The following is a 14,870-nucleotide window of genomic DNA, read 5'->3' as shown; positions in this document are numbered from 1 at the left end:
CCCCTCTCTTCTTCTTCCTTCTCTTTCTCCTCCTCTTCCCCGACCTAGCACGCACATAGCTCTGTCGGGAAATGGAAGTAATTTATTGCAAGCGGAAAGGAAGAAAACAGGAAAGAAGGTCGAGGGTTGTCATTATTATTGTTATTATTTGGAGGAGAGTGGCAGGTAGGAACCCACCGATGGCAAGAGCATCTCGGCACGGAACGGACCGCGGCAGCGCCTACTCCCTCTGGGCGGAATGCGAAGTTCACCGAGGGAGGAGAGGGAGGGGGTACGAAGGGAGCCCGGAAGGGCTCGGGAGGACATCCCCCGCGGAATCCTCCCCCTATAGTGCCGCCCTCTCTACTTCTCGTTTCTCTTCCCTCTCGCTCTCGAAAGCGGGCGAGAGGAGGGTAGTGGGGGCGGCCCGGGGATGGGGAGAGAGGGGGGTTCGGGGCAGGTTTGTTAACCAAAGCAGGTGCTAAAAACCAATAAGCCTGGAACAAACGCGGTCGGTCCCCCTCCGGGAGCCGGGGCAATTGTTTCCATTTAATAAATATTTTCCCCACGGGCGTTTGGAGGGAGGCAGGCAATTATTCAAAGCAAGCCGGGACGCGGGCCTGCTCCCGGGGTTAAGCGGGGCTGCGGAGCGGGAAAGGGGAGGAGGAGGGAAGGAGGAGGTGAGGAGGAGGAGTGGGGTGAAGGAGGAATTTGTAAGCGAGAGAGCGTCCCGGCCGCGGCGGAGAGCAGCAGTCGCAGCCTCGACGGCGGCGGCTGACAGACTTGAAGGCACCGGGACGAGCCCCGTTCCGCACCCCGGCGGGACGAGAGGAGGATGGGGACGACCCCCCCGCACCTCCTACTTCTCTTGCCTCCCTCTCGGCTGCTATTAGCGCAGCAATTCACAAAAGCCTTCCTTTTAATCTCTGCGCTTGAAGAGAGAGGGTGGAGAAGTGGAGGTGTGGGGGGTAGAGCATCCTCCTTTCTTCTTCTTCCTCCTCCTCCTCCCTCCCTCCCCTGTCCCCTCCCCTCCTCTTCCTCTCGCCCTTCCTCTCTCCCTCTCTTTTTAAGCGGGTCCCCCTCCGCGCTGATTGGGCGCCCGACCGCGCTGTGAACGCCCTGTCGCTATGTCAGCCTGCCCGCCGCAGCCCCTCGCCTTTGAACTGCCCCGCGTCGCTCCGCGTCCCCACCGCCGGCCCGCTGCTGTGCCCGGCGGTTCCCCACCCGCCTAAAAAGCCGCCCGCCGGGGCCCCCCGCGGGCCGTCGTTCCGCGCTGCACCGCATCGCTTCGCTCTGCACCTCTCCGCGCCCCGCCCCGGCAGGGCTCCCGCCGGGGACGGCGTTGGCGGAGAACCTGTGATGATCAGCTGAGCCCGTTCCTCCCGCTTCTCCGGCTTCCTTTCGGCCTCATCTTCTTCCTCCTCTTCTTCCTTCTCTTCTTCCTCCTCTTCCCGCCGCCGTCCGGAGCCCCTGTCGCGGCCTCCTCAGCACCGCAGAGCCTCGCAGAGCCGCCCGCCCGCCCGCCCGAAGCATGTCCAAGCCCAGCGACCACATCAAGCGCCCCATGAACGCCTTCATGGTGTGGTCCCGCGGCCAGCGGCGCAAGATGGCCCAGGAGAACCCCAAAATGCACAACTCGGAGATTAGCAAGCGTCTGGGCGCGGAGTGGAAGTTGCTCTCCGAGGCGGAGAAGCGCCCTTACATCGACGAGGCCAAGCGGCTGCGGGCGCAGCACATGAAGGAGCATCCCGACTACAAGTACAGACCCCGGCGCAAGCCCAAGAACCTGCTGAAAAAGGACAGGTATGTCTTCCCTTTGCCTTACCTCGGGGAAACCGATCCCTTAAAGGCCGCCGGGCTTCCCGTGGGGGCCACTGACTCTCTGCTGAGCTCCCCGGAGAAGGCCAGGGCTTTCCTGCCTCCCACCTCAGCACCTTACTCCTTACTTGACCCCAGCCAGTTCAGCTCCAGCGCCATTCAGAAGATGACTGAGGTTCCTCACACCTTAGCCACCAGCACCCTGCCCTACGCCTCCACCTTGGGATACCAGAACGGGGCGTTTGGCAGCTTGAGCTGCCCCAGCCAACACACCCACACTCATCCCTCGCCAACTAACCCTGGCTATGTCGTGCCATGTAACTGTACCGCTTGGTCGACTTCCAGTTTGCAACCTCCAGTTGCCTACATATTATTCCCAGGCATGACCAAGACTGGGATAGACCCCTATTCTTCAGCACATGCGACTGCCATGTAACACCCACCCACCCACACTCCCACAGGCGTTCTTTTGCGTGTGTGTGTGTTCCCCGTCCCCGGGTGGCAGCTGGAACTTGGGATTCCTTCGTGTGCATGTACATAAAAACCTGCAGGAGCAAAAAATGCCGCTCGAAAACAGGACTCTGGGGACCGCCACCGGGCCGGGACAGACGCGGACACTGCCTGGGGGACTCGGAGATGGCTCTCGCCTAAACCTCACCCTGAGAGCTGGCCCCAGGCTCGGGGAGATGGGGGGAGAGGGGGGGGGGGAGGGAAGGGAAATCTGCAATTGCGGGGTCAGATAGGAGCCCGGCACTTGTAAGAGTTGTAAATGTGTTTAAAAAGGCAACAACCACAAAAAAGAAAAAAACCCAAAACAAACAAAAAAAAAAGAAAACAGAAAAAAAAGAGGAAAAAAAAAGTGAACCTTGAACTGCCCTTTTGGGACAAAGCGGGGGAGAAAAAGGAAAAAAAAATGAGAGAGAGAGAGAGAGAGAGAGAGAGGACTTCGATTTTTATTTATTCTCTTAACGTCTGTGAGTTCTCCAGGGTCTCATGTCACTTGGACTTGACTTTGGGAAATCTCGGTCTTACTATGGTTTTATTATTTTTGTTTCGGTTGTTGGTTGGTTGTTTATTTTTTTTTCCTTTTGCACATTAAAAGACGAGAACAGCTGTGTTATATATACATATATATATATATATAAATATATATATATTTTGCCACCACGCACTACTTAGGTAAAATTGCTTTTCATGTGGAAAAAAAAAGAAAAAGAGAAAGAAAAGAAAAGGCTCTTCGAAGTTAATAAAAAACAAGGGGGAAGAAACGTTTATATTTAAAACATGATAGTGTTTGCTTAATTTAATAAAAAAAAAAACCAACAAAAAACAGATAGTCCTTTAAAATTTGTGTGATCCAGTGAGACTAGATCTAAGTTTACTTTAGACAGAGAGTCAGGTATGAAGTCAGGCAGTAGAATTGTTTTTTAAAAAAATAAATAATTAATTATTATTACTACTAATATTAATAATAACGGGAAAAAAACCAATCCCAAGCCACGAGTAAAAAAGATGGCAATTCCAACACGTTTTCACAACGTCCTGGGAAAGACGAAGTTAAAAAGAAAAAGAATAAAAAAGGGGGAAAAAAGAAAAAAAGAGAAAAAAAAAGGAAGGAAAAAAAAAGGGAAAAAAAAAGAAAGAAAGAAAAAAAATGTATCCGGCAGGATTTTACCTCGTTTAAAACCTTTTCATTTGTTGGACAAAGACGTTTTGAATAAAGACAATCTGTCATCAAACGAGGCAACTGCGTGCTGTAAATACCGTGCCCCGGCTCCTCAAAGCCCCGCGTCCCGCACCGGCGACCGGGCGATGCTTCCCTGTGGCGGCGACGACCTTCGTCCGCAGCCCCGGGGCTCTGTCCCGTCCCAAGTCTGCCTCGTCACAATTCCCCCGCCGGTTTGGAGACGTTAGCACCGAATCGGGGCCGGTTTGGAGCCGTAGCGGTCAGGGTCGGGCTTATTTTGGGAGCTCGTCGAGGTGAAAGGCAGCTGCGGGGTGACAAAACTTCCCAAAGGGTTGGAATGGAACCGTGGCGAACTCGAGGGGCTGCGGGGGTCTGGGGGAGGGGCTGCTCTGCCCCAGTCTCCCCCTATCCCGGCGGGGAACGGGGCTCTTCCAAGTTGTTTCGGTGTCAGCGGAAGTTTTACCGGTGCGAGGAGAAATTTGGAAGATGGGGAGCGGATGATGATGGAAGGGATGCGTTGGAATTAGCATCTCGTTCAGATCAATTAGTGATGTTCGGGGAGGGGGGACACACACCATTCGAGGGGGCCCCTTTGTGAAAGGAGGGGTGAGGGGGGAGAGTCTCGCTGAGGAGGGGAAGGAGTAAGGCGCAGAGGTCCGTCTGGAGGAGCTGAATAGCCGGAGCGCTGCGTGTTTGGATGTGCTTTGCTCATTAAGTGCTCTTTGGAGACCGATGTTAGAATTAAACGGCATAACACAATTAACATACATGGGGCTTGAATGGGAGGGTAAGCGGGCGAAGAATAGATAGATAAATAAATGAGAGATCAGGCGAAGGTAAACAAAAGGCGAGAGGAGAAAAGGGCTGAAAGGAGAGGTTAGAATGGCTGCTCCAGCCTTGTTTAGCATGACAAAACGGCTCTTACAAATGAGGACAATTAAAGGAGCTGGCTTCGGGAGGGCCCTGGGAGCAGTGGGACGATCCACAGGGACACGCGGGACTGAATGCGGCCGGCGTGGGGCAGGGGAGGCGCCGGCAGCGCTGATTTAACCCCAGCTGACAGTTGCTGTCAGACCGGGTGATAACACCGATAGCTCAGTGTCCTCCAACATCCACCCAGATTAGTCTGACAATGGTCGGAGGGAGAGCGAGGAGGGGGGAAGCGCCTGCCCGTCGGGGCCGCAAGGAGATGGGGAGGGGGTACGGCATCCGCTCCCCTCTCCTCATCTTGAGCAGTAGAGGCTGGGGGGGAACACCCTGGACTCTCAAGCAGGCGGGCCGGGCCAAGGGCCTGGTGGCTGAGAAGGGCAATGGGATCGGTTGGGCCAGGGGGGCTCTGTGGGAGCCAGGAGGCTTGGGACAAAATTGGAACGAGGCAGGAAGAGTGCGATGTGACAGGGCGGGAAACTTTAGCGAAGATCTTTCTTTTCTTTTTTTTCTTTCTTTCTTTCTTTCTTTCTTTCTTTCTTTCTTTCTTTCTTTCTTTCTTTCGTTCTTTCTTTCATTCTTTCTCTCCCTTTCTCTATTTCTGTTTCTGTCTCTCACTTTCTCACTTTCTTGCTCTCTTTCTCTTTCTCTCCTTTTTCCTTCCTTCCTTCCTTCCTTCCTTCCTTCCTTCCTTCCTTCCTTCCTTCCTTCCTTCCTCCCTCCCTCCATCCCTCCCTCCTTCCTTCCCTCCTTCCTTCCCTTCTCTCATTTTGTTCTCTTTCTCTCGGTTATTCTTTCTCTTTTTCCCTCTCTTCTATGACTTCTCCATTCTTGCTCTTTCCCCCTCTTTCTCTGTCCTTTTTCTGCCTTGCTGCCAGACTTCTCCTTATGCTCTGTTCCTGCTGTGCGTCGTTTTCCTTCCCGCTGCCGTGCTATTCCTCCAACTTTCGCCCGTCTGCAGGTGTGTAGCTATTTAACTCGTGCAGATAAATAAATTAAATAATGATCTTGACACTGCAATGAACCGATTACTGACTTTGATGTCAAAGGGAAACCAAAAACAGAAGGAAGGGGAGGGGGGGAAGATATTCCCTGGAGGGGAAATGCAGCGCCTGTCAAACCTGTTTCCCCACAACTGTCTCCTCCTTTCAATAAAATCATTAAACAAAGGCCGCGGGGTTATGCGCACCACGCCTTGGGTGCGCGGCCGGGCGCTGTCCCAGGACGGGATGCCCCGAGAAACCTCTTTCGCACCCGCGCAGCCCCGCACAGCCGGGCGGGGACTGGCAAACCTCGGCCTGGTACCGGAGCCGCTTGTCCCTCGTGCTCCCCTCCTCCTCTTCTCTCTTCTCTCTTCTCTCTTCTCTCTTCTCTCTTCTCTCTTCTCTCTTCTCTCTTCTCTCTTCTCTCTTCTCTCTTCTCTCTTCTCTCTTCTCTCTTCTCTCTTCTCTCTTCTCTCTTCTCTCTTCTCTCTTCTCTCTTCTCTCTTCTCTCTTCTCTCTTCTCTCTTCTCTCTTCTCTCTTCTCTCTTCTCTCTTCTCTCTTCTCTCTTCTCTCTTCTCTCTTCTCTCTTCTCTCTTCTCTCTTCTCCTCTTCTCTTCTCTTCTCTTCTCTTCTCTTCTCTTCTCTTCTCTTCTCTTCTCTTCTCTTCTCTTCTCTTCTCTTCTCTTCTCTTCTCTTCTCTTCTCTTCTCTTCTCTTCTCTTCTCCTTACTCTTTTTTCTTACTCCCCTCCTCTCCCCTTCTCCCCTTCTCTTGGGAACTGGCTCTGTTTCGGCTCAGTGCTGCCTGCAGGACCACCTAGGCACTTAAAAGCATCCATCCTGGCCCTCCTGGAAAGAAAACAAGAAATAAGAGTAAAAAATGGAAAAAAACGGGGCGGTGGTGTTAGAAAGGGACTGTGAGAGCCCGAGTTGATGCCCAGGTGTAGCCGTGAGCTCTGCTGCAGGATAGACAAAAACAGAAGGGGGAGGGGTATTGTGTGATGTTAAAAAACTTTATTTTAAAGAACACATTAAGCTCATAGAAGTCTCTGAGAGATATTACTTATTTCTGCTTATTAGTGATAATAGCCCAGTAAATTTGCTATTGAGTGTATCAAAGGCATTCAAAGAGACTTTGAAACATCAAAAAGATTGCAGTTCTGATTTTACGGTTTTCTTCCAGCCCCGACCTCCTGGCTACGTTCCTTGATTGTAGTGTTTAAAAGTAAGCGGTGATCAGAAACACTTTTTCCTCCTCCTCCTCCTCCTCCTCCTCCTCCTCCTCTGCTCTCGGGCCGGAGACCCATGCGGGACACGCGTGGAGTCGTACCCAGTTCTCTTCTTTGCTGTTACTGCTGTTGCTCAGGTTTTCGAAAGCCCGGTGAGGGGTAGGCAGGGCAGAGCACAGACAGGAGGGTCTATGCTCATCGCCTGCCTTTAATCAATTTCTAAAATACGTTAAAAATGCTTCCAAATTCAAATATCGACCTAACCCCCCCGGGCACGCTGAGCTGAACGCTCCGGGATGCTGCAGGCACGGAAGGGCAGGAGGGGCCCGGCCACCATGGGATGTGTTTTCTGCGTTGCTCTTCACACCGGAGCAAGGCAGCCTCTGTCACTGCCGAGGCTTTTGATGTCTTTGTAATTTACCCTTAAAAAAAAAAAAAAAATCCTTTTCTTTTCTCTTTCCCCCCCCCCCTCCTTCGGTCCTCAATTTTTCCTCCCCGTCTCCCTTTTCTCTCCCTTCACACGCCTCTGCTCCAGTTGAGGTGTTTTATACCGACATCAAAGGGACAGCTGAGCCTTTATTACTAATTTTTTTTTTAAAAATCTCTCCCCTCCCTTTTTATTTATTTATTTATTTATTTAGAGGAAAATACTTCATTATTATCGACCGCGCCGCATTTGTAAAGCTAAACAAGGATTAAGGTGCAGGGTCCACACTACAGCAAAGCCAACATGTGAACGCTTAAAAGCCCAGAAATTAAATACAGGTTGATCCCAATTTAAAAAGAAAAGGACGAGCGAGCCGGCTCTTTGAGTGTGGGAGAGAAAGAGGGGGAAGAGATGAGTAGCTGGGTAATTATTGAAATATAAGGATGAGATTAATTCAAAGGGAAACAAACTATGAAAACAATTGGAGCCGAGTGAAAAGCAAAACCCAGATTAGAATTTTGCTTGTGGTTTTGTTGTCTGCCGGCTTTTCTTCCCTCCTCCCCACCCATTGTCACAGTGCAAGGCAATGGGATTTGCACACTTGAGGTGTAATAGCATTACTGCATTAATTAAAATTTTCATTTCACGTCCAGATTGTTTACTTATCTACTGGAAACATATGTCGGGAGAAGTTGAGATTCTGGATTCTGCTCCGCTGCCCAAGGTGCAGCGCAGTGCAGAGCAGAGGGAGGGGGGGGGGGGGGGGGGGGGGGAAGAGGATGACTTCAGATTTTTTTTTTTTTCATTGCATCCTCCAGCCTTATCTCTCCGCTGTAAATTATAAGGAGACTCCATTGAACTGAATATGAAGATTATATTTGCGAACGGCGCGTCCAAGAGCGGCTCCGGTCCCACTTTGAAATGAAACAAACCATCCTGCGGGCCCTGAACCCCCTCCTTCTCCTTCCTCCCCGTGCCGATGCAGCCCCTCCGGGTCCAGAGGAGGTGGAGAAGAGGCCGGCTGGATAGCTGGGACTCCCTGACACTCATTTGGTCCTAGGAGGAGGCAATGAGCCGCTCCTTGATGCTCCCTGCTTCTCTCGGGATGTTTCCCCGCTCGGGATGGCTCCCGCGGGAACCTCCGTCGCATCTCCAAAGCTGTGCTTTCCGAAGTGATCCCCCTCTATAAAACCCCAAAGCATATCCAGGATGGGTGGGGGAAAGAGAGCGAGCAGCCTCCGTGCCTGCTGTTTGGGACAGCGGGGCCGGGGCCGCTCCGACGGGGTAAGCGCCGCGGCGGAGCCGGGGCTGCGACCGGGGCAGAGCGGCCGAGGGATGTCCGGGAACCTGCAGCAGTCAGAGGCTCCTGTTTGTATGCTCCTCTCTCCTTTTCTCTATTTCTGTCACAGAGGGTGGCAAAGCCCCTGAAAAGTCCCCCCACACACTCCCCCCCAATCCCCTTTTTAGGGTGTTTGATTTGCTTTTTTTGTGGCCTGTGGGTTGGTTTGAGGTTTTTTTTGTGTGGTTTGGTTTTGTCTTTTTTTTTTTTTTTTTTTTTTTTCAATTATTTTTGTGATTTTCATTTTTTAAAATTTCTTTTAGTGTTTTTTTTTTCTTTTTATTTCTTTTTTTTCCTTTCTTTTCCTTTTTTTTTTTTTTGTTTCTTTTTTTTTTGTTTCTTTTTAAAGAGACCCCTGAGAAGGCAGCGAGGTGCCGTCCTCTCCGCCGGGTCTATCTGTAATTGAATCTAGGTCAGTTATTCTAAAGCATGAGGGAGGCTGATTCCCTCTCTCTGACATCAGCCCGGAATTTGGGGGGGGGTGGGAGGGGATGGAGGAGTGGTGGTGGTGTGTGTGCGGAGGGGAGAGGGGGGTCTTGCAATTTCATTTAAAATGTAATGGTGGATGAACTGATAAGCAAATAGGGGATGTGCGTGGAGGGGGGAAAGCTCTGCTTAAAAGAAGGGGGGGGGGGTGTTGAAAAAAGAGGCAAAAAAAAAAAAAAAGGCATGCTTTTAATATGCTTCCAGATGGGGGAAAAATGATTTACATGGGAGTTTATTTCCTCTTTGCTGATATGAAAGAATTACAGATACAAAACCCACTGATCTATAGAATAAAAAAAGAAAAGAAAAGAAATGTTATTTTTCTGTAAAGGTATCAGTTCATTTATATTCATTTAACCATCCATCCATCAATTCACTTTCTCACTCCCTGCACATTCCCTCTGCCTCTGCTAAACCTACCCCACCAAGATATTTTTCTAGAATATACAATGAAGTTCCATTAAATACTACTACTACTAACAACAACAACAACAAAAAAGCCCCAAACCAAGCCCAGATAATAAGAGATTCACTTGAAGTAGGCAAAGTTTCCCTTCTACCTCTCTCCTTACCCCAGCTCCTATTTGTTTGTTATCGGCTTTGAGCAAATTAGCAATATGAGGATGAAAATGTTTGAGTTTGGGGGAAATAAAAACCCCTACCTGTCTGTGAATATCTACAAATGCTACGTGCAATATGGACATTATATTTGTGGCTATCTGTAGACAGAATATAGCAGGTGTAGATATAATACACAGAGTGGAGTTGGTCTGCTCAACACGTATGTGCCGCGTCTCTGCGCTCCTGTTACACAAACAGCTCATTCTTTCCCTATCAGCCTGTCTATAAAAGAAAATACACACCCATTGTCCAGATATTTACAGCAGTCATATATCCTAAGTGCACAGACAGAGATTTAAACATGCACCCAGCCTGCGTATGTTGTCTATATGCACAATATATATCTATGTATATATACATATACAAGGTGCCCACGCGCATCAACACGCAGAGGCAGCATCTCTCTGGACTGGAGGCAGAACCTTTGTGTTTAAACGTCAAATATTTCCTTCAATTCCTTTAGGAGCCTGTGCTCAGGACATGTGTCTTAAACCATGAGTCCTTAATGAGTTTTGAAGCTCTAAATGGGACACGATTGTATTTGTGTGTGTGTATGTGCATGCGGACGGAGAGTGAGAGTCTACCAAAGGGCATGAGTGAGCCCAGTGGCTTCACACCTTCCAAATCTCTGGGCCACATCTGTATTTTTGTGCGTTTACCTAAACCCAAGATGCAATTTCCTCTGGAGGGGTAGCAACCAGAGAGCAAACCTCTCTCACTCTCGTGTTAAAGCAAACACAACGTGGGTGAACTCTTTCCCGTGGCTTGCTGCTCAGTATGCTTTACATGGGGGCTGTCCCTATCTGGAGGTGACTTCTTTCTTCCCTGGCTCTCGGCACGGTGGCCCTTGAAGGAATAGTTACAAGGAGGATGAGTTTGACACAGCATCTGAAGACGGAGGCTGCTCAACTGCTCATTTCCTGGAGCCCTTTGCAGAGGCTGGAAGCGGAGGGTTGTGGCATAACTTCCTTTTCCTGGTCTGAACATAACAACAGAAGCTTTGTAAGAAGCTGCCTTTTTAATACAGTCAAAAAAGAGGTAAAGAGAGAGAGAGAGAGATGGAAACACCAATCTATAACAGCTACAAATACGCATCTTTATCTCCAGCTAGATATGGCTAAAGATCCGCAGTGTTATTTTGCTTACTGCTGCCTGGTAGAAGAAACCTCAGCTGGTACTTGGGGGGGTCCTTGGCAGCCTTAGGAAAGAAAAAAAAGAGATAAATAACCCCCCAAATCCCTGTGTAAATAAAGCAGCCAGCCAAACACCCTGAGATCAAACAAACCAGATACCAGCTACCCGGTGGATGCCAGCCCCGACGCAGATCCCCTGTACAACTGTGAACCAGATCAAAGGCTGGAGTTACCAGACTCCATGTTGTAAGTGACACCTGCAAGTGTTAGCTCTGCTTCGTGCTTCCAACCCACCCCTGAATAAATACATAATCATATCACATAGCATAATTAATGGGAGTAGCACCATGAAGGACTCTTAAAAGAAAGGCTGTTGAAAGAGAGTTCCTGAAGATAATCCATTTAAAAGGTTTCCTTAAAATGCAACCAGCAGTGGGAATAAGGCAGGTTTAGTTCCAACATCTTAATACCTCAGGATAGCACAGTTTTAGATCTTGCTAATGGCTTTCCTTTAATAGTGGCTTGGCTTTTGATTCGGGACTTGTACTTTCTGGAACATCTCCTTGCTGCTGTCATTCTCCATGGAGAAAGGTCTGTGACTGAATCAAATCTTCCAAGTTCAAGAGTGGCATAGGAGGTGAGCATGCACCCACTGAGGGCTTCAGGGGTCTTTAAACTGACAGGTAATGACAAAGTGTTTTGCAGGAGCACCAATAGAGCGGTCACCCATCCAGCTTTTGCTGGCACCAGTTTCAAGTTCCAGCCTTTGGCCTTGGGTGCTCTCCATTTATTTCAGAAGGCCTGGGAAGATCTCTTTATTTCACCAGTAAAAACACGCACCCTTTTCTTCCTAAGCAAATGGGTATCACCAGGCTGACTATAATCCTCCTGTGGACTCAACAACAGAAAAACAAACATCTCTTCTACTCTGAGTTGTGATGCTTCCCTACAGCTGACCTTCAGAGGAGGCCCAGTCCAGCTCCTGTTTCCACTGACCCATCAGGGACTCTGCAACCTCGTTTCTGCTGGACATCAAATGTGGTCACATCCTTCCTGCTTGTAATAACCTTTCTAACCTTACCATTTTGGAGCAAGTGCTGGTGGCCTGCACTTCTGTCTAATGGTCCATTTGAGCAATTTTCAAGGTGCTGCTTACTTTGTTTTTCTCTTATCCTGGATGGCAGCCCAGGTCCCAGGCCACGGAAACAAGGCTCAGCTACTCCCCAGCTCTTTGCTTAGTGGCGCTACCCAGCTTCTGCCTTGTGCTCAGAAATGTCCTGTGTGGCATCACCTGCCAGGCTTGGTGAGTAAATCCCTTTCTTCTTTTGGCTGCTTTTACAAATCATCATAGAATGATCATAGAATGTCAGAGGCTGGAAGAGACCTCAAAAGTTCATCCAGTTCAACCCCCTTGCCAGAGCAGGATCACCTAGACCAAATCACACAGGAACACATCTAGGCAAGTCTTGAGTATCTCCAGAGAGGAAGACTCCACAACCTCCCTGGGCAGCCTTTTCCAATGTTCTGTCACCCTCAGAGGGAAAAAAAATCCTCCTCATGTTTCAATGAAATGATATCTGCATCAAACAAGGCAGAACCCCATGGCAAACTGCAGGGCTAGGGGATAAATGAGAAAGAGTGGGCTCAGCTCCGTGCTCTCCTGAACCCTTCTTCCTCAGCGTCCATCATAAGTGTTCTTCTTGTAATTATTTGGCATCCCTACATTTCTCAGACTTCATGGAGTGGGGCAAGGCATTGAGAAGCTTCCCTGTTAGGAAGCCCTAGGAGTGCTGAGGTCCTGCCTTTTGCCACGGCTGCTTGTCTAGAGTTCAGGATTCTTCCTGCTGGTTTAGATTTGTGAAAATGTCATCAAATTGTCATGGAAGAAGTGGAGTAAGAGATGATAGACACATTCTCCTGATGGCAATACTTAAAAGGAAAAAGAAAAGAAAAATGGAATTCCACTTAATCAGCTACTATTTTATTTTTCACTCCTTGTCCTGCAGCTGTGGACAACCTTTTAGCCTATCCCAATCCAATTTTCTTGATCGGTGACAGGTTTGGTGTCCCATCTCTCTTACCCCACTAGGAGTTTTTAGCCTCTGCAATCTCCATTCCCAGTGAAGTGTTGACCAAACTGTTGTGTTGTGGTGGTGTGTACAGGGGAAAGCAGGTTGAGGGCAATGTAAGAGGGTTTTGGAGCTGCTTTTGCTGTTGTCCTCTTTCTCAGAGGCTGGCATCACTGGAGTTTGCCCAGAGAGGTTAGACGTGTATCGTGATAGCCTGTACCCTCCCAGCAAGGGACATTCTGGGTCTCCCAGAAGACCTTCCAAAAGGTTAGGTCACAGTTGGCTCAAATGATTTCATCTTGTTCAGCTCTGAAATAAGCACAGGAGGCAGAAAGCACATTGCTGCCACTTGGCACCCTATGAGGCAGCTGCACAGTGGCACCAGCACTGCTTGGCCAGCATTGTGCCAGGATGGCGAGGCAGCATGAGAGGATGAGGGGATGCCAAGGGGCTGCCATCTCTGAGGACACCTCAATGGCAAAGGGGACTATGTCCATCCCTGATGCTGGCCATAAGCTCGATGTCACCGAGGGGTGAGCTGGTTCTTGTGTCCCCAGTGGGTGATGTGCTCCGTGTCAGTGGGCTCGTGGGCCAACGTTCCCTGCCACAGTGCTGTACCCTCACTAGAGCTTTACAAACTAAACCCTCTCTGATAAGCAGCAGCACTCAAATGCACTTGCTCCCTACTAGCCCAAGGTTGATTTTTTCCTGTGTGATCTTTTTAGCCATAGCTGCACTCTCACTCTTGAGCTTTCTTCATTAATGTAGTCTTTTTCTTCCTTCAGCAAGGTTAGAGACCTCTAAATGAGAGTCTTTAATTGTTTGTCATTTCTCCAGTTTTCCATGTAGGCATTTTTAATGTTTGGCTTCTTCTTTCCCTGCAAGCTATTAGCATGAGTCATTCTGGTTCCTGACACAGACAAGGGTTTTTCCCCTTCTCCTTCTTCTCCATTCAGCCCTACTTATATGGGAAGTCCCCACCAGGCAGTGAAAAATGAAAGGGAATTAGAGCTTTATCGGAGACTTGCTTGCACCCAAGATCCCCTTAGAGCAGTGAGTTAAAGGGGGCAACCAAAGCCAAACAAATGACTTCTCTTCTACCCAGAAATGAACCTCCTGCAGCCAAAACGTGTCCAGAAAATGGTAACAAAGCTCCTTGTAAGGAGAGGCTGAGGTGGCTGGAGTTGTTTAGCCTGGGAGAAGAGCAGGCTCAGGAGTGACCTCATTGCTGTCTACAACCACCTGAATGGAGGCTGTGAGGAGAAGCTGAGGGAGCTGGGGTTGTTTAGCTTGGAGAAGAGGTGGCTCAGGGCAGACCTCATTGCTGTCTATGGCTACCTGAAGGGAGGTTGTAGCCAGGTGGGGGTTGGTCTCTTCTCCCAGGCAACCAGCAATAGAACAAGGGGACATAGTCTCAAGTTGTGCCAGGGGAGGTCTAGGCTGGGTGTTAGGAGGAAGTTGTTGGCAGAGAGAGTGATTGGCATTGGAATGGGCTGCCCAGGGAGGTGGTGGAGTCACCATCCCTGGAGGTGTTGAAGCAGAGCCTGGCTGAGGCACTTAGTGCCGTGGTCTGGTTGACTGTCTAGGGCTGGGTGCTAGGTTGGCCTGGATGATGCTGGAGGTCTCTTCCAACCTGGCTGATTCTATGATTCACTGATTCTATGATTGAAAAGTATTCACTCTCCTCCTCAGGAGGCAAACCAGGAGGTGGTGTGACTATGGGTCTTTCTCTCAGCCTCCTGCCATGGCTGCATTTCACTTGTTCTCTCTTTGACCACAGAGTGCCGAGGAAGAGAAGAAGTAAATTTCCAGCAGGGAAAAAATAAGTAAATAGAAAAATGAGGGGCGGGGGGAAAATAAATCCCAGCGTTGCTTCAAATCCCTGCCAAGTTTTCAGGCCTTGGAAACTAAGCCAAAAATAAGGCCACAAGTCCATTTTTCTTCATTTGCAGGTCACCTTGAAGGGTAGATGAGTAGCTCTTTAATAGTGTTTGCTTCTTTCAAGAGGATTTGAGTGAGGAAAGCAGCAATGAGTGAAATTCCACATTCCCTTACAGCTCCTGGGTTTTCTCCTGAGGATATGCAAGCACCTGGACATCCCTCCACTGTGGATTTTTGCTCCCTTGTGGCAACATAGCCTGACTACTACAGAGGTTTGGCACAACCATGCTCC

The 14,870-nt window shown here is 49.4% G+C and overlaps 1 protein-coding gene across 1 annotated transcript; it reads left to right on the top strand.

Moving 5' to 3' along the window:
* The first annotated feature begins 1,030 nt into the window (after positions 1-1,030).
* On the top strand, positions 1,031-2,484 carry SOX14 (SRY-box transcription factor 14). The gene has a single exon (XM_064152677.1). It carries the CDS (start codon positions 1,511-1,513, stop codon positions 2,231-2,233), a length of 723 nt encoding a protein of 240 aa, XP_064008747.1. The 5' UTR covers positions 1,031-1,510; the 3' UTR covers positions 2,234-2,484.
* Positions 2,485-14,870: the final 12,386 nt, after the last annotated feature.

The sequence above is a fragment of the Pogoniulus pusillus genome, chromosome 13 (assembly GCF_015220805.1).
Source record: "Pogoniulus pusillus isolate bPogPus1 chromosome 13, bPogPus1.pri, whole genome shotgun sequence".
Classification (NCBI taxonomy): domain Eukaryota; kingdom Metazoa; phylum Chordata; class Aves; order Piciformes; family Lybiidae; genus Pogoniulus; species Pogoniulus pusillus.
This window is presented reverse-complemented; position numbering and strand designations above follow the sequence as displayed.

Bases quoted from the DNA above. Each gene is read 5' to 3' on its own strand.
- SOX14 (XM_064152677.1), top strand. From the start codon at position 1,511: ATGTCCAAGCCCAGCGACCACATCAAGCGCCCCATGAACGCCTTCATG.